General features: G+C 42.7%; 1 protein-coding gene across 4 annotated transcripts in view; it reads right to left on the bottom strand.

The window, feature by feature from the left end:
* ADAMTSL1 (ADAMTS like 1) overlaps positions 1 to 25,307 on the bottom strand; it is a 1,120,403-nt gene that overhangs the window by 113,163 nt on the left and 981,933 nt on the right. For all 4 annotated transcript variants that reach the window (XM_025279016.3, XM_044939811.2, XM_044939812.2 and 1 more), the window contains one exon: positions 1,821 to 1,949. In XM_025279016.3, coding sequence (XP_025134801.1) covers positions 1,821 to 1,949 — 129 coding nt within the window. The remainder of the gene's footprint in view (positions 1 to 1,820; positions 1,950 to 25,307) is intronic.

Raw genomic sequence — 25,307 nt, forward strand, 5'->3', positions numbered from 1 at the left:
ATTTATATTTTGGGCTTCCTAGAGCTACCAGAAGATTTCAGAGAAAACCAGACCTGCCTGTTCTTAGGAAACAACATGCTCTAGATGAAGATCTGCCTCCTACTTCTTCTAAAGTGGATTCTCTCTGGCCTTATAAATCACAGGTGGAGGTGAACTTTCCAAAGCTGGGGCTGAGATCTAAGATGAAGAAATACACAGAACAGGGGGTGCCAAGGCCTGTCCTCTTTTCAGACAGGGTATGACGTGGGAACCTGGGTTGGGGTGCCACGGGAAGGTATATCTGATGAGGACAGCAATAATCAGGGGACTGTCGCTGTGCCCTGGCATGGGAGTCATCTATTTCCCCTTTGTATCGTGGCAGTGAAAACCCTTAGGGCAGACAGGCTAGCAGTTCACAGGAAGGGAGAATTGGCAGCTGAGCTGTGGGTGTTTTCTGTTTTTGAATTGAAGGTAAATGCCCTTATGAAGGGCATACCGCCACCTCCTCTGGTCTACTCCTCCACTTTATGACTTTCTGGTCCCTAGAGGCCTCTGAGTTTACAAGAGCTACCCAAGGGCAACACTTATATCACATGCCCAAGAGCACTGGCTGTTTTCATAAACAACTCCTACACACTTCTGAAAGGAGCTTCCCTGCTGACTTAGCAGTGAAGAATCTGCCTGCAATGTAGGAGACCTGGGTTTGATCCTTAGGTCTGGAAGATCCCTCGGAGCAGGAAATGGTAACCCACTCCAGTATTCTTGCCTGGGAAATCCCATGGACAGAGGAGCCTGGAGGGCTACAGTCCATGAGGTTACAAGAAGCAGACACTAAACGACCACCACCCGCCCACTTCGAATGTAAGCTCCAGGTTGCTGTTGGTCTCACCCCTGCCATCCACTCCTGAGCTCTCCACCACGACTGTCCTGAGTTTAGGCCCCTGGTACCTCTGCTGCAAACTACTGCTGTTCATCGCTAAGGAAGGGGTTGCCACTTCCTTCTCCAGGGGATCCTCCCCACCCTGGGGTGGAGCTCATGTCTCCTGCTGGGCAGGCAGACTCTTTACCACTGTTCCATCTAAACTACTGTGGGTTCATATATATATATATATATATATATATATATATATTTGGCTGCATGAAATCTCAGTTGTGGCATGTGGGCTCAGTTACTCCACAAAAATGTGGGGTCTTAGTTCTCTGACCAAGGATCAAACCCATGTCCCCTGCACTGCAAGGCGAATTCCCAATCAGTGGTCCACTGGGGAAGTCCCTAAACTACTATGGCTTCTTAACTGGCCCCTCTGTCTCAGTATTTTTTTTTTCTTCAACCTATTTTATACACTGCATGACCCCTAATGCCACTTCCAACCTGCTTTGTCTGAATTCCTCATCCAAGTGTTCAGAGTCTCCCATGGCACAGTTGCAACCCATGTGACTAAAGTTTAAGCCCCCTTTCCCACCCCATCTCTGAGCTCCAGGATTCCACTAGACCAAAGCAGTCACATTTCCCTTGAAGTCCTGCAGCTTCCTTACTTACATGGTTTTTCTTACATTCTTTAGTCCATTGGAACACCCTTTGTCCCCATCCTGGCATGCTCATGTTCCACCAGTATATGGGATGGAGATAAAAACAACCTCTTCTCCCTCATCTATCCCAGTTTTCCTCTGATCAACTTCAGTAGCACTTTCCACTTTCAGAGTGACTGAGTGTGCTTGACTTTCCCTAGTAGCCCCAATTCCCTGAGAGCAGAATTTGTACTATCCTTTCAGCCCCCAACCTAGCACAGGGCTCCATTAATATCTGAAGAAACGAATTAACAAATGAATGCATTTCTTACCTGCAGCTTGGCAGTTAATAGTCACATTCACGCCTTGCACCGTTTTGACAGTGCTTCCTACATCAACTGTGATTGCAGGCTCCTCCGTGTTGATCACCATCTCTCGGGATGTTTTCACTAGTGGCTTTCCTGAGGGTGAGACGGAATGTGACCTTTTATTAGATGAGGGGTTTTGGGTGCTCCCTTGAAACATGATCAACAATGAACAAGGGATATACCCATCTTTTTCCACTGACCATTGTTTTCCTTTTCTAACTGTAACTATAAAAACCATCTTCTGATCTGCTTATATAGCTACCACAGAATTGTCAGAAAAGAATAAGGATTGAAGTATCTGAGGCCAGAGCAAGGCAACAGTTGGCATGATTTGTACATCTTATCATTAAACTAACAAGGTTTAATAGATTCCATTTTAATGGAATTAAATTTTTGAGACAGTTGCAGATTCACATTCAGTTATAAGAAATAACATAGAGCAATACAGTGTACTCTTTACCCAGTTTCCGCCGATGGCAGTACCTTACTGATATCTTACGATGTAGGACCCTGGCACTGTCCTGACATTGACACTGACATTATAGATACTAGGACATTGACACTACATTTCCAGCGCCACAAGCTCCCTCGTGTTGATCCCCGCCCTGCCTTAATCCTTTGGCAACCATTAATCTGTTCTCTATTTCTTACACTTTTGTCATTTCAAGAATGTTCTATAAATGGAATCATACCGTATGTAACTTTTTTTGATTGGCTTTTTTTCTCTCAGAGTGACTCTCTGGAGATTCTCCAGGTCTGACATAAGCATGGTGGCACGTATCAGCAGTTTGTTCCCTTTTACTGCTGAGTAGTATTCCATGGTATGGATGTACCAAGTATATTCAGCCATTTACTTACTGAAGGACACGTTGGTTGTGTCCACATTTTGGCTATTCCAATAAGCATATAAAAACATTCCTCTCCAAGTTTTTGCGTGAACATTTGTCTTCATTTCCTCTGGGAAAAATGCCCAGGAGAGTAATTGCTAGGTCACATGGTGGTTACATGTTTAGATTTTTAAGGAACTGCTGAACTGTTTCCCTAAGTGGCTGTATCATTTCACATTTCCACCAGTAATATATAAGTGATGTGGTTTTTCTGCATTCTTGTCAGCATTTGATTTTTACCTTTATTTTTATTTTTGAACTTTTAATTTTATGTTGGAGTACAGTCAATTAGCAATGTTGTGATAGTTTCAGGTGGACAGCAAAGGGACTCAGCCATACATATACATGCAAGGTCTGTGATATATTCTGAGTTAATTTTTGTATAAGGTGTGAGATTTAGGCCAAAGTTTGTTTTTTGCCTATGGATACACAATTGTTCCATGACCATTAATTGAACAGGTTATCTTTCTTCCACTGAACCACTTTTGCATGTTTGTCAAAATCATCTGGGTATATTTTTGTGGTTCTACTTCTGCATTCTCCTTCTGTTCCAATCAATTTCAAGATACCAATATCACACAGTCTTAATTACTGTAATTATATAATTATCTTGAAATTGATTCTTGAGTCTGATTCTTCCCACTTTATTCTTCTTTGCTATTCTAGTTTCTTTGCCTTTCCACATACATCTTAGAATAATCTTATCTACAACTATAAAATTTTGCTGTGATTTTGATAGGAAATACACAAACATATATCATTTTAGAGATAATTGACATCTTTACTGTGTCGAGTCTTCCAACCCATGAACATTGTGTGTCGATTTATTTATATCTCCTTTCTTTCATCAGAGTTTTGTAGTTTCTAGTACACAAGTCTTGTATTTGTTAGATTTATACCCAATTATTCTTTTTTCAAGGGATGGTAAATGATATTGTATTTTTAATTTCAGTGTTCATATGTTCATTGCTAGTATATAGAAACAGTTGAGTTTTATACAGCATGTAACCTTACTAAACTCATATGTTAGTTCTATAACTTTTTCTTTTTACAATCCCTGGTATTTTCTTAGAAGGCAGTCATTTCTCTGCAAACAGTTTTATTCCTTCCCTTCGATGTATATGCCTTTTATTTCCTTTTCTCAGATTATTTCATTAGATAGAACTTCCATCACTATGTTGAATAAAAAGTATTGATAAAAGTGGGATTTCAGTATGATGAGTGATTTTTCATTTGGAATCTGGACATTTGCATATCATGCTCTGCAACTTTGGACCTTATTAAAATCTGTTTCAGCCGCTGTTCTCTGAAACCACTCAGGTCGGGGAGAGGGAGGTGCCACCTGGTTACTCCCCAGTGGAGACAGAAGTCCATGTTCTCCTCTTGACCTCCTCTGTGACCTATGTGGGGGCTCCTCTTAACTGCTGGGCCTGGGCAGAGCTTCTGGCTCCCCCACCGACTCTGCTGTGGGAAGGGTGTTGTTACTGCTGGTATGGGCCAAAGTCCTAACTCTTCAGGAGGCTTCCTCTACCACCACCCCAGAGGGAAGAGGGGCACTGCAGGGTGAGGAGAGAAGCCCCAGGTCCCCATGTGATCTCCACATTGCACCCTTGTGGGGATTAAATCCATCTTCTCTGTCCAGGGGTCTTGGGGAACCGCATTCCAGTCTGATGAGGAGTCCAATCTTTCAATTCAGGCTTTGCTAGGATGGGTAGTGGTGGACCCACAGTTTTCTGTGGTGTTTGAAACAGAGCAGCATTTTCTGAGTTCACTGTCCTGCTAGGCTGTCCCTTTCCTGGTCTTTTGGGTAGAGGGAGCAAGCTTTAGTGGGGACTTTTTATTCTGTTTCTATTTCCTGACAGCCACCTTCTTCAGCTCCAAGTTTGAGACTTCTGATACAAACAAACAAGCCCCATCCCAAGCCCAGTGAAGTCACACTTGTGTCCTTTCTCAGCACCCACAGACCCTAGCCAGTCTGCTTTCTCCTCTCCACTCTCAGTCTTCTTACATTTTATATAGAATGTCTGGATTTTACTTGCATTTACCAGGAAGAATAGGGGAAAATCTATCTATGCCATCTTCCCAGACGTAACAGTTCTGCGTACATTATACTTTAATAGGCCTTTATCAGGTGGAGCTAAAAATACAGCACTTCATGTATATGACCATTAAATACAATGAAAAGATACATTTATTGAGCACCTTGGGGAAATAAGGGTCTACATGAGATCATTTTCATATACTCAAAGCTTAACTTTTTGTAAGTCAAATGGATTTAATTTTCTTTCATCCATTTTGTAGGCGAGATGATCTACAATGGCATTCACTCCTCTGTGCCTCCATTAACTGTGAAGAAAACCATCATTCTCCAATGTCCTTCAGAGTCTCATACCTGCTTTTCATATGCTGTGCTTTCTTCATCAGCTATTTACCTTTCCTTCCTGTGTACACTGCCGCATGGCCTCATATCAGAAGCCATTCCTCTTTCTTCTCCTCTTCCTTCTAATTGCCTTCTAGGCATAGGTTATTAGCTTTTAGGAATTATGTCCAAGGACAGAAACTGGAGAATGTTCTGAGAAGTTCACCTCTGAATATATGCACAGGCTTTCCCTGTTCCGATTGTTTAGGCACCTTTTCCCTTATTTCACCTATATTCAATGTGTTTGAGATTATGTATGTGCCTTTTCCCTTATTTAACTGGTATTCAATATGTTTTGGAGAAGGCAATGGCACCCCACTCCAGTACTCTTGCCTGAAAAATCCCATGGATGGAGGAGCCTGGTAGGCTGCAGTTCATGGGGTCGCTGAGAGTCGGACACGACTGAGCGACTTCACTTTCACTTTTCACTTTCATGCACTGGAGAAGGAAATGGCAATCCACTCCAGTGTTCTTGCCTGGAGAATCCCAGGGACGGGGGAGCCTGGTGGGCTGCCAGATGTCTATGTGGTTGCACAGAGTCAGACATGACTGAAGCAACTTAGCAGCAGCAGCAATATGTTTTATTTATGACCTGATATGAAGATGAGTGATTTCATACTTAATGTTGAGACTAATTAATGCATGTTGATAATGAGAGAATGCAGTGGGAATGACACTGAATTAATATGGGCCTATTGACTTTACCTCCTGACACTAAGAGGCTCCTGGCTCTAACATCAAAAATACCTTGAATCTCACCAGCCCTTTCATTGCTGTAATCTGATGTTGCCATGTTCCCTGGCTGGACCACTCTACCAGTTAGTCTGGTCAGTCAGCCGGACTGGTTTCCTTGCTCTGACTGCCCCTTCATTAATAGTCTCTTCTGGTGACAGCCAGGGTGATCTTCAGAAAATTAACACAGAATCACAGAAAACTAACCATTCTAATCACATGGACCACAGTCTTGTCTAACTCAATGAAACAGCCATGCCATGTAGGGTGACCCAAGACAGACGGGTCATGGTGGAGAGTTCTGACAAAATGTGGTCCACTGGAGAAGGCAATGGCAAACCACTTCAGTATTCTTACCTTGAGAACCCTATGAACAGTATGAAAAGTCAGAAAGATAGGACACTGAAAGATGAACTCCCCAGATCGGTAGGTGCCCAATATGCTACTAGAGATCAGTGGAGAAATAACTCCAAAAAGAATGAAGAGACGGAGCCAAAGCAAAAACAATACCCAGTTGTGGACGTGACTGGTGATAGAAGCAAGGTTGGATGCTGTAAAGAGCAATATTGCATAGGAGCCTGGAATGTTAGGTCCATGAATCAAGGCAAATTGGAAGTGGTCAAACAGAAGATGGTAAGAGTGAATGTGGACATTCTAGGAATCAGCGAACTAAAATGGACTGGAATGGGTGAATTTAACTCAGATGACCATTATATCTACTACCGTGGACAAGAATCCCTTAGAAGAAATGGAGTAGCTATCATAGTCAACAAAAGAGTCTGAAATGCAGTACTTGGACGCAATCTCAAAAGCAACAGAATGATCTCTGTTTGTTTCCAAGGCAAATCATTCAATATCAGGGTAATCCAAGTCTATGCCCCAACCAGGAACGCTGAAGAAGCTGAAGTTGAATGGTTCTATGAAGACCTACAAGACCTTTTAGAACTAACATCCAGAAAAGATGTCCTTTTCATTACAGGGGTCTGGAATGCAAAAGTAGGAAGTCAAGAAACACCTGGAGTAACAGGAACATTTGGTCTTAGAGTATAGAATGAGGCAGGACAAAGGCTAATAGACTTCTGCAAAGAGAAAGCACTGGTCGTAGCAAACACCGTCTTCCAACAACACAAGAGAGGACTCTATACATGGACATCACCAGATGGTCAACACCAAAATCAGACTGATTATAGCCTTTGCAGCCAAAGATGGAGAAGCTCTATACAGTCAGCAAAAACAAGACCAGGAGCTGACTGTGGCTCAGATCATGAACTCCTTATTGCCAAATTCAGGCTTAAATTGAAGAAAGTAGGGAAAACCACTAAACCATTCAGGTATGACCTAAATCAAATCCCTTATGATTATACAGTGGAAGTGAGAAATAGATTTAAGGTACTAGATCTGATAGAGTGCTTGATGAACTATGGATGGAGGTTCATGACACTGTACAGGAGATAGGAATCAAAACCATCCCTAAGAAAAAGAAATGCAAAAAAGCAAAATGGCTGCCTGAGGAGTCCTTACAAGTAGCTGTGAAAAGAAGAGAAGCTAAAAACAAAGGAGAAAAGGAAAGATATACTCATTTGAATGCAGAGTTCCAAAGAATAGCAAGGAGAGAGAGATAAGAAAGCCTTCCCCAGGGATAAGTGCAAAGAAACAGAGGAAAACAACAGAATGGGAACTACTAGAGATCTCCTAAAGAAAATTAGAGATATCAAGGGAACATTTCATGCAAAGATAGGCTCAATAAAGCACAGAAATGGTATGGACCTAACAGAAGCAGACGATATTAAGAGGTGCCAAGAATACACAGAAGAACTGTACAGAAAAGATCTTTATGACCCAGATAATCATGATGGTATGATCATTCACCTAGAGCCAGGCATCCTGGAATGTGAAGTCAAATGGGCCATAGGAAGCATCACTACAAACAAAGCTAGTGGAGGTGATGGAATTCCAGTTGAGCTATTCCAAATCCTAAAACATGATGCTGTGAAAGTGCTGCACTCAATATGCCAGCAAATTTGGAAAACTCAGCAGTGGCCACAGGACTGGAAAAGGTCAGTTTTCACTCCAGTCCTAAAGAAAGGCAATGCCAAAGAATGCTCAAACTACCACACAATTGCACTCATCTCACACGCTAGTAAAGTAATGCTCAAAATTCTCCAAATCAGGCTTCAGCAATACATGAACCGTGAACTTCCAGATGTTCAAGTTGATTTTAGAAAAGGCAGAGGAACCAGAGATCAAATTGCCAACATCCGCTGGATCATAGAAAAAGCAAGAGAGTTCCAGAAAAATATCTATTTATGCTTTATACTATGCCAAAGCCTTTGACTGTGTGGATCACAGTAAACTGTGGAAAATTCTGAAAGAGATGGGAATACCAGACCATCTGACCTGCCTCTTGAGAAATCTGTATGCAGGTCAGGAAGCAACAGTTAAAACTGGACATGGAACAACAGACTGGTTCCAAATAGGAAAAGGAGTATGTCAAGGCTGTATATTGTCATCCTGTCTATTTAACTTATATGCAGAGTACATCATGAGAAATGCTGGGCTGGAAGAAGCACAAGCTGGAATCAAGACTGCTGGGAGAAATATCAATAACCTCAGGTATGCAGATGACACCACCCTTATGGCAGAAAATGAAGAGGAACTAAAGAGCCCCTTGATGAAAGTGAAAGGAGAGTGAAAAAGTTGTCTTAAAGCTCAACATTCAGAAAACTAAGATCATGGCATCTGGTCCTATCAGATCAGATCAGATCAGATCAGTCGCTCAGTTGTGTCCTACTCTTTGCGACCCCATGAATCGCAGCACTCCAGGCCTCCCTGTCCATCACCAACTTCCGGAGTTCACTCAGACTCACGTCCTATCACTTCATGGCAAATAGATGGGGAAACAGTGTCAGATTTTATTTTTCTGGGCTCCAATATCACTGCAGATTGTGACTGCAGCCATGAAATTAAAAGATGCTTACTCTTTGGAATGGAGAAGGCAATGGCACCCCACTCCAGTACTCTTGCCTGGAAAATCCCATGGGTGGAAGAGCCTGGTGTGCCGCAGTCCATGGGGTTGCTAAGAGTCAGACAAGACTCAGCGACTTCACTTTCACTTTTCACTTTCCTGCATTGGAGAAGGCAATGGCAACCCACTCCAGTGTTCTTGCCTGGAGAATCCCAGGGATGGCTGAGCCTTGTGGGCTGCCGTCTATGGGGTCGCACAGAGTCGGACACGACTGAAGTGACTTAGCAACTTAGCAGCACTCTTTGGAAGGAAGTTATGACCATCCTAGACAGCATATTAAAAAACAGAGATATTACTTTGCCAACAAAGGTCCATCTAGTCAAGGGTATGGTTTTTCCCATAGTCATGTATGGATGTGAGAGTTGGACTATAAAGAAAGCTGAGTGCCGAAGAATTGATGCTTTTGAACTGTGGTGTTGGAGAAGACTCTTGAGAGTCCCTTGGACTGCAAGGAGATCCAACCAGTCCATCGTAAAGGCAACCAGACTTGGGTGTTCATTGGAAGGACTGGTGCTAAAGCTGAGACTCCAATACTTTGGCCACCTGACACGAAGAGCTGACTCATTTGAAAAGACCCTGATGCTGGGAAAGATTGAGGGCAGGAGGAGAAGGGGATGACAGAGGATGAGATGGATGGATGGCATCACCAACTCAATGGACATGAGTTTGGGTAAACTCTGGGAGTTGGTGATGGACAGACAGGCCTGGTGTGCTGCGGTTCATGGGGTCACAAAGAGTTGGACACAACTAAGTGACTGAACTGAACTGAACTGAGGGTGATCTTTCTAAAACATGAATCAGATCACACAATGCCTCTGCTTAGATTATCTAGTACTTTTTCAGTGTAGTTAGAACAAAACTTCAAGCTTCCTTTCATGACCAACCATCCTCTAGGTGTTCAGGCCAGCTGCCTACATCCTGGCTCCTTATCTCACTGAGGTCACACTCCCCATGGATTGCTGTGGCTCTGGCCACACTGGCCTTCCGTCCCTTCCTCCGGAACATCAGCACATTTGTCCCAGCTGTTCCCTTTCCCAGACATCCTCCACCTGAAGACTTCTGCACAGTTATCTTCTGGTCATTCATGTTTCCACACAAATGTCATCTCCTACTGGGGCCTCCAACCACGCCATCTAAAGCACGCAGCCACCACTCTCCTGCCTGTCATTACATGGCTCGCTGCCAATTTTACTTTCTTCCTAAGCACTAGAAATATCCCAAATTTCTTACTTGTGTGTTCTCTGCCTCCGACTCCTCATCAGGTAACGTCCCTAAAATCAGGGATCACATCCCTCTTGTTCTCTTCTTTATTCCTACCACTTAGTCGTGGCACATAGTAGGTCCTTGATAAATATCTAATAAATGAATATATATGTACATATAGTATACTTTGCACATTATCTGAATTTGTTTTTGTTGTCATAATAACCCTGAGAGGCAGGGAAAGGATTTCCATCTTTTATATAGATAAGGGCTTCCCAGGTGGTGCTAGTGGTAAAGAACCCGTGTGCCGATGCAAGAGACATGAAACACGAGTTCGATCCCTGGGTTGGGAAGATCCCCCGGAGGAAGGCATGGCAACCAACTCTAGTTCTCTTGCCTGGAGAATTCCATGGCTAGAGGAGCCTGGCAGGCTACAGTCCATAAGGTCTCAAAGAACTGGACACGACTGAAGCGACTTAGCACTCATGCATGCAAGGAACTTAGGCTCAGAAAAGCCCCAGGGTTTGCCCAAGAGCAGAAAGCAAGCAAAGAGTAGGGCTGAACTAGATCCCAGAACTCTGACCTCAAGTTCGGTCCTTGTAACCTGAGATCCCAAATCCTTGTCTGTGGACTGACTGCCTCAGAACCCCCAGGACACTTGTTAAAAACATAATCTGTCCTGCTATATATAAAATAGCTGCCTCACTACGTAATAAAAACAACTTTGCCAATGGGGAAAATCAGGTTAGGGACCAGAGAGTTGCAGACTCACAATTACCAAGTTATTTTTCCTACAGGAATTTTAATAATAAAAGTGAAAGTTTTATAGCTGCAAGTGTATAGCTATAAAATTCAAATGTCACTGAATTAAATCCAGCCCTTAATTAATTACATTGAGCTTTTGCTGAAAGTAACAACTGTGCATCCCGTCACAAGAGGCACTTTTGTTAGCACAGGCTACTTAGGTGTTATTACCTTCATTATTAAGACAAAGCACAGAGTTACCGAAGCATTTACAGTTAACAGAAGTTTATATTGAACATGATTCTTCTTAATCATTGACCCTCTTACATCTATTAGAAAAAGCACAGAGTTACCAAAGCATCTACAATTAATAGAAGTTTATATTGAACATGATTCTTCTTAATCAGTTGACCCTCCTATATCTATTAGAAAAGCTTGTACATATTATTGAGTCATACAGTTAGATCTCCTAAACCTGACACTCAGGTGGTGGGATGGAAGCTCTAGTTTCTATTTTGAACAAATTCTGAGGCAATTCTGACATGTAGCCAGGTTTGTTCATTAATGAATTACACTGCATTACTTTTTCTTGAATCCTGGTGAGAGCTGAGGTTTTTCTGAAAGCCCACTAGTTCAATATTAGAAAATTTCAGGTTGAAAACATGCACCCCAAAGTTCACTGCAGCACTATTTACAATACCCAAGGCATGGAAGCAACCTAAGTGTCTCTCAACACAGGCATAGACAAAGATGATGTGGTACATATTACAATGGAATATTACTTGGCCATGAAAAGGACAAAATGGCATTTGCAGCAACATGGGTGGGCCTAGAGATCATTATACTAAGTGGAGTAAGTCAGAGAAAGACGAACATCATATGATATAACTTCTGTGTGGAATCTAAAAACAATGAACGTATTTACAAAACAGACTCACAGGTCTTGTAATCAAAGTTAAGGATACCAAAGGGGAGATAGGGAGGGAAATGAGTAGGTAACAGGCAGACACACACACATACATGTATAACTGATTCACTTTGCTGTATACCTGAAACTAATACAACATTATAAATCAACTATATTTCAATAAAAATATAAAAAAAGAAAAACAAAGGAAAAATAATTCAAGTCCACTTTCGATCACCTAGACAGACACCTAGTGAGGTGAGTACTGCTGAAAAAGGCCACGCCTGTGTTTGTACTTGATTACAATCCCATCAGCGAGTGTTACTTTAATTATGGAAGTTAATTAGAAGAAAAAGAAGAGAGATGCAGAGAGGGAGTGAAATGATAAATTATATATTTGTACTAAGACAATGTTAAAAAAGGTCTGACCAAAAAGACTTTTACAACGAGCAAAACAAAACAAAAAAAAAAGAGACTGATTCAGGGAGCTGGTATAGATATACCTGAGCAGACCCTGGGCTAGAACTCTCTGTTCCCATAGCATGGGGCACACACCCTGACTGTCGGAGCTGACGGGGCCACCTGAGGGAGGGGGCAGCCACCAATGTCTCTGGCCAGATCCAGAGAAGTGACAGGAGGCATGGACAGGACAAGGACCAATGCTTTCCTTCCAATAAACAAAAACATTACCCTAAATTAAAAAAAAAAAAGAGGCTGAGCTATAGTCATGGAACCTCTGCAGTGTGGGTGGAGCCTCACTGTCAGGACCACATTCATCTGTAGTCCGGTCATCTCTGCGGGTCAGCAACAGCTAGCAGATTACATGTGTATTGATTTTTGGAAACTGTCAGGGTTTACAGATCACTCTTTCATTGAATCTGCAAACTGGTCATATGTATAAATATAAGAAGAACAAGGAAATAGAAACAAAGGCAAGTGTTTCAATTTATCACAACCAATATAAGGAAGCAAGCCTCTTCAAGAGTCAGAAATAGAAGCATAAAAGAATCATTGCCTGTAGACCTCATGAAACCGCTTAGTTTTTGGATCATGGCTCCTGTTGAAATGAGATGGAACAGGGGGTCCAGAGCCTCAGAGGTAAGCAAGGGCAGCCCTGGCACAAGGGTGAACCTGCGTTAGCCAACACTCGCCTATCAATATCCAGTGACGTGGGGGAGTGCCACTTTGGGCCGCCTTTACAGTAGAGGTGTTCGACCAAACAGGCACTGTCCTGACCTGGGAGGACCGGCAGCTGGAGAGACAGGCAGGGACGGATGAGCAGCCCCGGGAGCAAATGCTTGGAACTGTTAATACATTCCTGTGCATAGTCTGGGCTCTGGCTCATGCCTCTTTCCCTCATGTGTGACTCTGGGTAAAATCAAAATCCAGTGGGAAAAAATCTGAATATATGTGCTTGAAAAATAACTTTGGCCCAGTGTGAAGGTGATGGAGAGAGGAGCCAGAGGAGATGAAAGTTTCTTGTTTGAGTGCAGCCAAGTACAGAGACCATTGAAAGCAACTTTTTCTCAGGTCCGAAGTCCAGGTCTCTGCTAACAGCAACTTTGTTTTCAATAGCACGATGGCAGAGACAGATCTATTATCAACCAAATCCTTTTCTTTTCCTTCCTGGGCACACAGTTAGGTCATTTGTCAGCCTCTCTGCAGTGAGATGTGGACAAGGTGCTGGTTTCTAGCAGATGAAATGTGAGCAGAAGTCAACTGTGCCATTTCTTGACCCAAACCACAAAAACCCTCTTGTGAAATAATTTGTTTTAGATGTTAGGTGAGTGAGAAAAAAAAAATCTGTTTTAGCCATCATATTCTTATGGTTTGGTTTGTTAAGCAGGCAAATAGAAAAAAGTGCCTAATAAGCACACATGCTAATTATTCTGTGTTTGATCTTCTTTCCCCTCTTCTAATGTGGTGAGTCACAAATGGCATTTGAAAATGGTTCTCTACGCTCCTTAGCCACCAAAAATAACAAGGATTTACTGTTTAGTGCGGGGAACTATATTCAATATCTTGTAATAACTTATAGTGGAAAAGTCTGAAAAAGAACACACACACACACACACATATATATATATATACCTGAATCAATTTGTGGTACACCCAAAACATTGTAAGGCAACTATACGTCAATAAAAAAATAAAAATTGAAAAATGAAGAGGAAAGAATGACTTGTATTTTGAACCCTTCGGATTCTCACTGTTGAGTAAGAGGCAATCTATCCCAGGAAGTGTGCCTGTGGATTCATTTGCAAGGAGAATGAGAAGACTTGTTAAAGGTGGTTGGGAACCTGGGCGATAAAAAAAACAGGACTGCAGGAGGCAGGTTTGGAGACAACACAAGAGCTCTGGGAAGGATGTAAAAAATGGCAAATAGGTTTGAGATGATGGTGCTCAGTGTATGGCAGAGTCCTCCTGGAGCACTGCTCAGATAGAGATTCTGGGTTACATCCAGGAGGGCATGCATGTTTTATCACTCAGTCTCTTTGGAACCCCATGGACTATAGCCCACCAGGCTCCTTTGTCCATGGGATTCTCCAGGCAAGAATGCTGGCTGCTGCTGCTGCTAAATCGCTTCAGTCATGTGAGATGTTATTTCCTCCTCCAGGGGATATTCCCAGCCCAGGGATCGAACCCCTGTCTCCTGGGGTTCCTGCATTGGCAGGCTGGTTCTTTACCACTGAGTGACCCGGGAAGACACACTCAGGAAGAATGAGCAGCAGCAAAAGAATGTGATAAATCCTGATGCCTCCAGGGGGCATGGGTGTGAGAAGTGGTGCCATCCCTCAATAGCTGAGCGGCCTGGGGAGAGTTATTTAGTCTCTGTGGACCTTCGTTTTCTATTTCTATGGTTGCTGAAAGCAGCAATGCTTGCAAAGATGTTTGCGCAACATGAGGTCTGAATACATGCTAGCTATCATCAGCATGATCCCTGGTATGATACAGGGAGAAAACACTGAGGAGCAGCGTCTGGAACTTTTGATAAACCAAAAAAACACAAAGGACAAGTGTAAAAAAAGAAAGAAAGAAAAAAAACAAGAAAGAGGAGAGGGAAAAAATCTCTTAGTGAGAAGGAACTCAGGTGTCTCTATTTTTAAGAACTGTGAGGGTTTCAGGCTAACCAGAAGAAGAAATTATTTTCTCCTAGGGCTTCCCTTGTGGCTCAGCTGGTAAAGAATCCTGCAATGCAGGAGAACTGGGTTTGATCTCTGGGTTGAGAAGATCCCTTGGAGAAGGGAAATGCTACCCACTCCGGTACTCTGGCCTGGAGAATATACAGCCCACGGGGTTGCAAAGAATCGGACGTGACTGAGCGACTTTCACTTGGTTTCTCTTGAAACTAGTATTAGTCTCTGGACAGACAGAGTGTCAAGTCACATATTGGAGACCTCAGAAAGTATCTACTTCCAGAGAAATTGTGAAACAATGCATGCCAGGGTAATTTGCTGGTGCCCTCAGGACTCTGTTCAAGAAAATTGTAGTCAGATCCACAAAGGATCCAAATCTTAATTCAAGAGAAAAGTGAATAAGGCAGTGATGCCAAATACTTTAAATCTTCGCATTCACAGCAGTAAGGTGTTATAAATTTCACATGCTTTCACTATCTAACACTAAGAAAACTGCATTTTTCCAGATTTAATCAATGTATAATGCCTTGTAATTAGTGAGAATGCTTTAAGGAATGTTAGCCTCTGCTTACATTGCAATTAGCATAGATTTCTCAGAAGGGCCACCAGAGCGAAATCTGTGAAAACTCCCTGAAATGAGAATTCTCAGCTGAAGAACTCATGAGTCAAAATTTAAGGGACCACAATCAACATGAACCCATGAAAGCTTTTCTCAAAATAACAACACCATCTTGTACATTTGAAATCAGTAATGATGTATCCTGATTGTTAATGTCCAGTTACCATCTACTGCTGCCCAGAAACTTTTCAGGATCTGGCTACCTGGCAGTTTCAACAAGAGTTGCTTTGTGACGGATAACAGTCATATTAAAATGCATGATATTTTCTTTAGTCTGGGTCTCCTTCCAAGTGCCTTTCACATTTTATAGCTCAGGAATTTTTAACTCCTTCCTGTCCTTCTGTCTCTCCTGCAAGGTCTCCTTCACTTCCATTTCCTGCCTCCTGAATCAGTGTTTGTCATTTCAGTCAACTCCACATCCTTTCTCTTCACCAATCCTCTGATTCTTTTTCCCTTCATCTGTAATTTCCCCTAGATTTCATTGCAAAAGCTGTCCTCCTTTGCCATCTAGTTTTCCAGTCTCCAAAAGATAAAGGAAATAAATTTGCAAATGTTAGAATTTTAAGTAAGGGGAGTTTATAGCTGGTAGTGGTGGGTGGAGACTACTGTACTTTATTTGTATATAAGAGATTCATAGGACTTTAAGGTCTAAAAAAGACCCAAGAGTGCATCTATTTAAAACCCCTCTGTTTACAATAAGGATACAGGTTTATAGTTCTAAATCTGCTCTGAGTTTTGTACTGAGACAAATACCCTAAAATCTTGCCTATTCTATTGTTACAATAAGTTTCCCTTTTAGTAGTAGTGAAAAAATATAAATGTTTCTCTCCCATCCTAATCATTACATGGTTTAACTTAGCGTAATCTAATAAAATAAATTATTATACTTTAGTGACACTCTGACTATGCTGGAAAATGAGGTGTAATATTTGAGCAGAGAATATAGAAAATGGATGATTGAACCAGAGGGCACTATAGCCTCCAGGCTATGGTTCAGTCCACTCACATGTTTGGTCTGGAAAGAATTTTTTAAAAATTTGAACTTGTTCAGTTCAGTTCAGTTGCTCAGTCATGTCCGACTCTTTGCAACCCGACCCCATGAATTGCAGCACACCAGGCCTCCCTGTCCATCACCAACTCCTGGAGTTCACCCAAACTCATGTGCATCGAGTCGGTGATCCCATCCAGCCATCTCATCCTCTGTCGTCCCCTTCTCCTCCTGCCCCCAATCCCTCCCAGCATCAGGGTCTTTTCCAATGAGTCAACTCTTCGCATGAGGTGGCCAAAGTACTGGAGTTTCAGCTTTAGCATCAGTCCTTCCAATGAACACCCAGGACTGGTCTCCTTTAGGATGGACTGATTGGATCTCCTTGCAGTCCAAGGGACTCTCAAGAGTCTTCTCCAACACCACAGTTCAAAAGCATCAATTCTTCGGTGCTCAGCTTTTTTCACAGTCCAACTCTCACATCCATTCATGACCACTGGAAAAACCATAGCCTTGACTAGACGGACCTTTGTTGGCAAAGTAATATCTCTGCTTTTGAATATGCTATCTAGGTTGGTCATAACTTTCCTTCCAAGGAGCAAGCATGTTTTAACTTCATGGCTGCAATCACCATCTGCAGTGATTTTGGAGCCCCCCAAAATAAAGTCTGACACTGTTTCCACTGTTTCCCCATCTATTTCCCATGAAGTGATGGGACCAGAAGCCATGATCATAGTTTTTTATATGTTGAGCTTTAAGACAACTTTTTCACTCTCCACTTTCACCTTCATCAAGAGGCTTTTTAGTTCCTCTTCACTTTCTGCCATAAGGGTGGTGTCATCTGCATATCTGAGGTTATTGATATTTCTCCCGGCAATCTAGATTCCAGCTTGTGCTTCTTCCAGCCCAGCATTTCTCATGATGTACTCTGCATATTATAAGTTAAATAAGCAGAATGACAATATACAGCCTTGACATACTCCTTTTCCTATTTGGAACCAGTCTGTTGTTCCATGTCCAGTTCTAACTGTTGCTTCCTGACCTGCATATAGGTTTCTCAAGAGGCAGGTCAGGTGGTCTGGTGTGCCCATCTCTTTCAGAATCTTCCACAGTTTATTGTGGACTCAGTTTAAAAAAAAAAAGGAGAAATTAAATTAAAAAAAGTGTGTGTGTATGTGTGTGTGTGTTTTGGTTTGGCTTATATGGAAAAATTGGAAGGTCTACCAACATTAGATTTGTGATTTTCTTTGGCAATAGAAAGATAAAAACGAGCTGTGCCCTTCAGATAGATAGGGTGTGGTACTGTCCATACTCTAATCCTTGGAATCTGTGACTATGTTATATTACATGACAAAAGGGAATTAAAATTGCAGTTGCAATTAAGATTGCTAATGAACTGACATTAAAATAGTGAGATTACCCTAGATTAACTAGGTCGGCCAGTCTAATCATTTGAGCTCCTAAAATTAAAAGAGGGATAGTGAAGAGCTTGTGGGAGAGAGGCAATATGAGAAAGACTCAGTCTCCAACTGTTAGCTTTGAGATGGAGGAAGACGGCCAAAAACTAAGGAATGCAACAGCCTTTAGAGCTTGCGAATGACACTCAGTTTACAGCCAGCAAGAAATCAGGGATCTCAGTCTCAGTCACAATGACCTAAATTCTGCCAACAATCCAAATGAACAGGAAAAGCATTTTCTCCTGGAGTTTATAGAAAGGAGTGTACCCCTTTGACACCTTGGTTTTATCCTGGTAAGACTATACTGGACTTTTGGCCTACAGAACTCTAAAACAAAATATTTGTATTTTAGGACTCTAAGTTTGTGGTAAATTGTTAGGGCAAAATAAAAGAATAATATGCAGGCCATATACACTGCCTATATCACCAAAGTTACTACTTCGACAAAGAAGATGTATAAACGAGTAATAAGCACGAGAAAAGATGCTCAACACTGTTAGTCATCAGGGAAATGTAAATTAAAGTCACAATAAATGATCACTTTACATCCATGAGGATGGCTATAATTTAAAAAAATAGACAATAACAGATGTGGTGAGGATGTAGACACTGGAATCCTAATACTGTTGATGGAAATACAAAATGGTGCAGCTACTTTGAAACACAGTTGACAGTTTTTTAAAAAGTTACAAATAAATGTGCCATACAACCCAGCAATTCTACTCTTAGGTATATACACCCAAGAGAAATGAAAAGATGTCTACACGAAAGCTTGCACAGGAATGGCCACTGCAGCACTATTCATGATAGCCAAAAACTGGAAACAACCCCAATGTCCATCAACTAATGAGTGGAAGAAAATGTGGTATATTCATACAATGGAATACTATGCTGCTGCTGCTGCTGCTAAGCCGCTTCAGTCGTGTCCGACTCTGTGTGACCCCATAGACGGCAGCCCACCAGGCTCCCCCGTCCCTGGGATTCTCCAGGCAAGAACACTGGAGTGGGTTGCCATTTCCTTCTCCAATACAGGAAAGTGAAAAGTGAAAGTGAAGTCGCTCAGTCGTGTCTGACTTCTAGCGACCCCATGGACTGCAGCCCACCAGGCCCCTCCGTCCATGGGATTCTCCAGGCAAGAGTGCTGGAGTGGGGTGCCATTGCCTTCTCCGTAGAATACTATTACTCCACCACAAAGAGGAATGCAGCATACATGTCACAACACGGGTGAATCCTGAACACGTTATGCTAAGTCACTAACAAAGGACCGTGTAGGGCCCCACTTACTCAAAGTATCTGGGATAGGCAGGTCTATGACGACACAGTACACCAGTAGTTACCGAGGCCTGGAGGAAAGGAGGGGGTTGGGAAGTGATGGCTAAGAGGTGTGGAATTTATTTTGGGATAATGAAAATGTTCTAAACATTTGAGTGTGGTGATGAATGTACAACTCTCAATGTACTAACAGCCACTGAATTGTATACTTTAAATAGTTGATTTGTACAGTATGTGAATTACACTTCAACAGTGTTTTTAAGAAAACAACAATCTTGGTTTGTTGTGATGATGGTTATACAACTTAAAAAAATTTGCTAAAATATCACTGAATTGAACACTTACAATGGGTGGATATTATGGGATGTAAATTATGCCTCCAGAAAATTGATAAAACAATTTAAATCTAATTTAACCTTTTCTTGAGGAGTCAGGGTCAACAGTGTGACTACTAATTAATTATCTTGAACAAAAAATAAGAAGGACTTGGTATTTCTTTGCCTTTGTGATTCTGTTTATTTGGTGTGCCTTTGGTATCAATATTGCAGGGCCCGTAGGGTCTAAGGGCTTGCCTGATGGATCAGGCGGTAAAGAATTTGCCTGCAATGCAGGAGACCCAGGTTCAATCCCTGGGTTGGGAAGATCCCCTGGGGTCTGAAGAGTTGGACATGACTGAGGGACTAACACTAGGAACTAAGGAAGTCTAGGGCTTAGACTATCCTTACCTACACATCCCCAGGCTGCCTGGCTTCCTTTTCTTCCCTTGTTTCAATCACCATTCCCTAAACATATTTTTTACCAATGCCAGTATGTCAGATTACTACCATTACTGCTACTGATTATTCAATTGAAGTTAACGACTCCCCAGGACTCGAAGGCAGCAACCTCTTTTGCATGTTCCACTGCAGAGTCCTAGATGAGGACCCCATACCCAGGACAGCTGCATGATGCTACAGCCTCTTCAAGGAACAACACTCCAAGGATATGGTACCCACTACATGTCTCACCACCCATCCTTTCCTCATTGAACAGATGTGGGAATTGCTTTTTCAGGATGTGAGATGGGCTAGGCTAGATCATTTCCTTGTTTGCTTCCTCTATTCTGCTGGGGAGCAGAGAAAGTTAATTCTCCTGCTATACTCTCACCCCTTTCATCTGAATTCTACGAAAGCTAGGCTTCCTCAGTGGGCGTGCTACACATCTATACATACTGAGGAAAACTTAAGAATCTTGGTTACTCAGTATTGTAACAGATAATGAGGTCCCTTGATGGCAGCTTGAATGAGTCAATGGCCATTACCCTGATGCTCAGAGCATCACTAGGAACACAGGTGAACTTCTGGGCTTTTCCCTTTGATCTGGTGCACTGGGGTAAATCTTTCATTGCTGGTTGTCGCCACGGTGACAAAGTCCTCTCTGAGCCTCACTCTCTATGCAGCAGAATCCTCCCCTGGTGAACAGAGTTGCTGGATGAAGAGTTCAGAAATGCCAATTTGAAATGACTTACATTATGAAAAGCTTACAAAACTGCTTGTCTTTATTGCAGCTACTAAATCATAACAAGGAGGGGGCTGAGAAAGGAGAATTAAAAAAAGAAAAAAAACCAACCCAACTGCCTTTTATTTTTATTTTCCCAGTGAGGTTTCTGTGATCTCTTTATTAGACACAATATGTGTCAGCTATTCAACTCATAGAAAAGCAGAAAAACATGCCAGGAAAGGAGAAATATTTTCTGTCTCTTTCTTCCTGTGAACACTTCGGATGAGCTCATCTGTGTTCTCTCCTTTCAATGAAAGATATGCTCATCCCTTAACCCCCATCTTCTTCTCATTTTCCATTGACGATGTCAAGCAGGCCTTACAGTATCTCTTTTGTGATCTTATAAAATCAATGACAACCAAAAGCGTTTCCCTCATGGCTATGACTTCATCAGCGGGCTACACCTGGATGGCCTCGTCTGCATTGGTAAGCAGAGCTCCCCTCCACTGCTCCAGACTGAAGCAATTTACCAGGAAACTACTGCTTTCCTTCAAAATGCTGCTTACACCCTTCGGATCTGGCAGTTTTCTGAGCGATGTCGGCTGAATGCAGAATCTCACTAGTCAAGATGGCTCTCCAATCTTTGTGCCTTGTCATGCACACGAGAAATTCTCCTTTACCTATGGCTACAAATGCACACAAAGTCAACTGTCCTTCAACATGTTAGGTATGTGACCTTTTGGTGACATTCTTAAATGCCTCCCTAGCCGCTGCTACCCTCCCCCTCCCATCTACTTTCTGAGCAGTGAAACATCCAGGGAAGCATCCGGTTGAGTCCAGTTTAGGACAGAAAGGAGTTTTATGCCACTGGGTCTACATGGCTGTGAGTTTCTGGAACCAGGGAGGTAGGCAGGGAAACATTAGGCATCTCCACCCTGAGAGGGACTCGTAAAGTACTCTCAAAACCTTTGGGACTTAAAAGATAAAATCCTCACATACTGATGAATTTAGAGAGAAGCAAAGACAATTTAGAGAAGCAAAGAAGCTCTAAAGACAATATTTTACAGGCTTAAATAAGGCAGAGTAGGAAGGTTTGGTATATCTAAAACAAAATGATGTTTCTATATTTAGACAAAAGTTGTAGAGAGTACCAATGGACCTACCATAAACCTGAGCAGCAGAACTGACAACACACTCAGTTCAGAGGATGGGGGAACAGGAATGGTCTAATGATGGGCCAGGGGGGGGTTCATCAGCTCTCCCTTCTCTCCCATGTGAAATAGGCCTCGTGTAGCCACCTCCCTTGCTCTGAATCCAGGCACACTCCAACCACTTTTCAGATAGCTAATTCAGCTTTCCCTTTGACATTGAGACATTGAGACATTAGACAGAGGGGCTCTACAAAGGGTTTGTGAGCATTCCAGTCTCCGAAAAGGAATCTCCCCTACTGTAAAAATAACCTGGCTTTTGCTTTATCTTCACAATAATAATAATAAGAGTGAACAAGTATTGAGTGCTTGCTACATGCCAGGCATACTTATAAGCATTTTACATGAATGAAGGCATTTAATCTCCACAAGAACCTTCTGAGTCAAACACTATTATTATCGCCATAAGTCAAATAAAGAAACTGAGTCAGAGAGTATGAAGAAGCTGCTCAGGAATATGTAGCTTGGACATGACAGAGTCAGGATTCAAATCCAGACTGTGAGGCTCTAGAGCCTGCAGGTTTAACTGCCACACTATGCTTGCTCTCATGAATTACTATGAACAAATTTCCCTGCATCTGGTCAATTCAGGCGCATTAGCAAGACCCAAGCAAGACCTGGGTCTTGATAATGTCAAGGGGACACCTGAGTGCTTTGAGCCTCAAACAAAATCCTTTTTTTTTGGCCTACATTTATACTGAAGTCAAGATAAAAAACAAAACACAAAACCCACAACTCTACAATGTCTTTTAAAGCATAGAGGTACTGAGGTTTACCATGAGGGTCTGATCACAAGTGAGTTGGCAGGCTATATAGTCCATGGGGTCCCAAAGAGTTGGACACGATTGAACTGAGCATGAGCACAAAGACAGAGCTGAATTAGCTCCTGATGGGCTTCTCTGATGGCTCAGATGGTAAGGAATCTGCCTGCAATGCAGGAGACCTGTGTTCAAGTGTTCAAGCCCTAGCTCAGGAAGATCCCCTGGAGGAGGGAATGGAAACCCACTCCAGTACTCTTGCCTGGAGAATCCCATGGACAGAGGAGCCTGGCAGGCTACAGTCCATGGAGTTGCAAAGAGTTGCACACGACTGAGCGACTAACCGGAGAAGGCAATGGCACCCCACTCCAGTACTCTTGCCTGGAGAATCCCATGGACGGAGGGGCCTGGTGGGCTGCAGTCCATGGGGTCGCTAAGAGTCGGACACAACTGAGCGACTTCACTTTCACTTTTCACTTTCATGCATTGGAGAAGGAAATGGCAACCCACTCCAGTGTTCTTGCCTGGAGAATCCCATGGACGGGGGAGCCTGGTGGGCTGCCGTCTATGGGGTCGCACAGGGTCGGACAGGACTGAAGCGACTTAGCAGCAGCAGCAGCAGAGCGACTAACACTTATAAAGTACTGGTTAAGCCAGAAAGTTCGTTTGGGTTTGAGTTCTGGAAAAACCCTAACGAATTTTTTGGCCAACCCAATACTTGCAAATTTTCAGTGTGAAGATGTACAGTGAAAAATGCATGGATGCAAAGTTGGGCTAATGTTTTACACATTTTAGAATTGATTTCAGGATGTGTTTCATCTTAGAAGAGCTAGAGAAAGAAAGAGAAATATTTATTAGGTGTGAACTATGTGCCTGGTTTTGGGCTCAGGGCTTTTTCACATGTGCAATCTTATTTACCCTCACAACAATCTTGTAAAATATGATTAATTTCACTCTTACAGATGAGAAGGAAGATTCAGTGAGCTTATACCCTTTGTTCAAGGTCACACAGCTAATGAACAGTAGAACTGTATCCTTTAGAAATGCCTCACATCTCCCCCCGCTGCAAAGTGCCCCCCCACCACTTACATGGTATTTGGGTTGTATCTTATACATGGCTATGCAGGATCTTAATGGGTACATTTGAAGGAAACTATCTCTTGATTCTAGGTGGTCACGTATACATCTATTACCTTCACTAGTCTGTAAGCATCACAGATCACAAAACTCAGGTCTAACTTACTGCTCCACACTGATAATACTTGGCAGAGGATGTGCTCAGAACAGTAGCTGGTGAGTCACTTTAAAACTGTGAGTGTAGACATTGACGTCGGGCTAGGTGATAATCCCAGGTAAAGATACAAATACAATCTTAAAGCAACATCTCCATTTTGATCCTTAACTTTCAGAGGGATTGTCTGACAGACGTGCCAGCAGACCTGAACAAACCCCACCACCGAAGACAAAGACACAGCTCCCTAAGCTCTGGGTGTGGTGTCCGTGAACCATTTCATCGCTCAGCTCCTTTCCTCCTTCTTCCCCGGTGCCTCTTTGGCTGCTCTCTCTCTTTCCTGGCTTTGAACATTTTGGCAGCCTCCAATAGCTCCTCTTCAAAGAGCTGAAGACAAGCCTGATGTTACAATTGCTTTGCTTAATTCCAGACAGGTTTCCATGAATCATATTAAATTCAGGTGAACAAAGGGTATTTAGTCTGTGACAGAGCTGAACCGTATCTGGATAAATATAAACAAGAGAGTTAATCCTGTAAGAGCCAGCAGCTGGAAGGCTGTCCGCACTGCCCTGGCCAAGGCAGACTGTGTTGGGGGGTGGGTAAGGCAGAAGAGAATTAACCAGATGGGTGCCAAGCATCTGGACTCCGTACAAAGAGGGGCATAAAGATTATGACTGGAATACATTAGGAGCAAAGCAAATGTTCTATTCACAAAAAAATAGGCATTAATAATAGTCTGTAATCCACCTCAGGGCCCCTCAGCTGGCCTAACTCTTTGTTGACTTTCATCTTCTCTGCACAGCGTCCTGCTCAAGGTCCCTTCCCAGATCAGCCTTAGGTCATGGGGGTAGAAATACTGTTGCTAAACAGATATGCAAGGGAGTAGCATGTGTGACTGGAAAACAGTGTGACAACATAATCCTGGCGTGGATGGATGAGGTCAGTGTGGGGTGATGTCGGCTTTTCTAGCAACGATTGAATCATCTCATGGGAGCAGCAATTGAAAAGAATAAATACAAACACATGCAACATACCGCCACAAAGGCTGCATGGCCCAGACCTGAGGAAGGGGCGCCCAGACTGAAAGCATCAGTGGGGAGATGAGGGGACAATGATCTGGGGGTTAGGAGACCTCAGTTCCCTTCTCCCAGCCACCAGCTAAGAGGCTGTGTGATCTCAGGTTGCCTGGTTGCTAAGAACTGTGGGCCCTGGTTCAGAGTTCAGCTGGTCTCTAAGGTCTTTTAGTTTCAAAGGCAAGGATCTGTCCTATGTAAGGAAGGTTTTATAAAAGTGTCTTACTCTAAGACCACAACCTTACCAGGGGAAAGATGGGAGAATGGATAGTAAGGGAATTTGGGATCAACATATACATACTGCTAGGGAATGGC

Source organism: Bubalus bubalis, chromosome 3, assembly GCF_019923935.1.
Source record: "Bubalus bubalis isolate 160015118507 breed Murrah chromosome 3, NDDB_SH_1, whole genome shotgun sequence".
Lineage (NCBI taxonomy): Eukaryota > Metazoa > Chordata > Mammalia > Artiodactyla > Bovidae > Bubalus > Bubalus bubalis.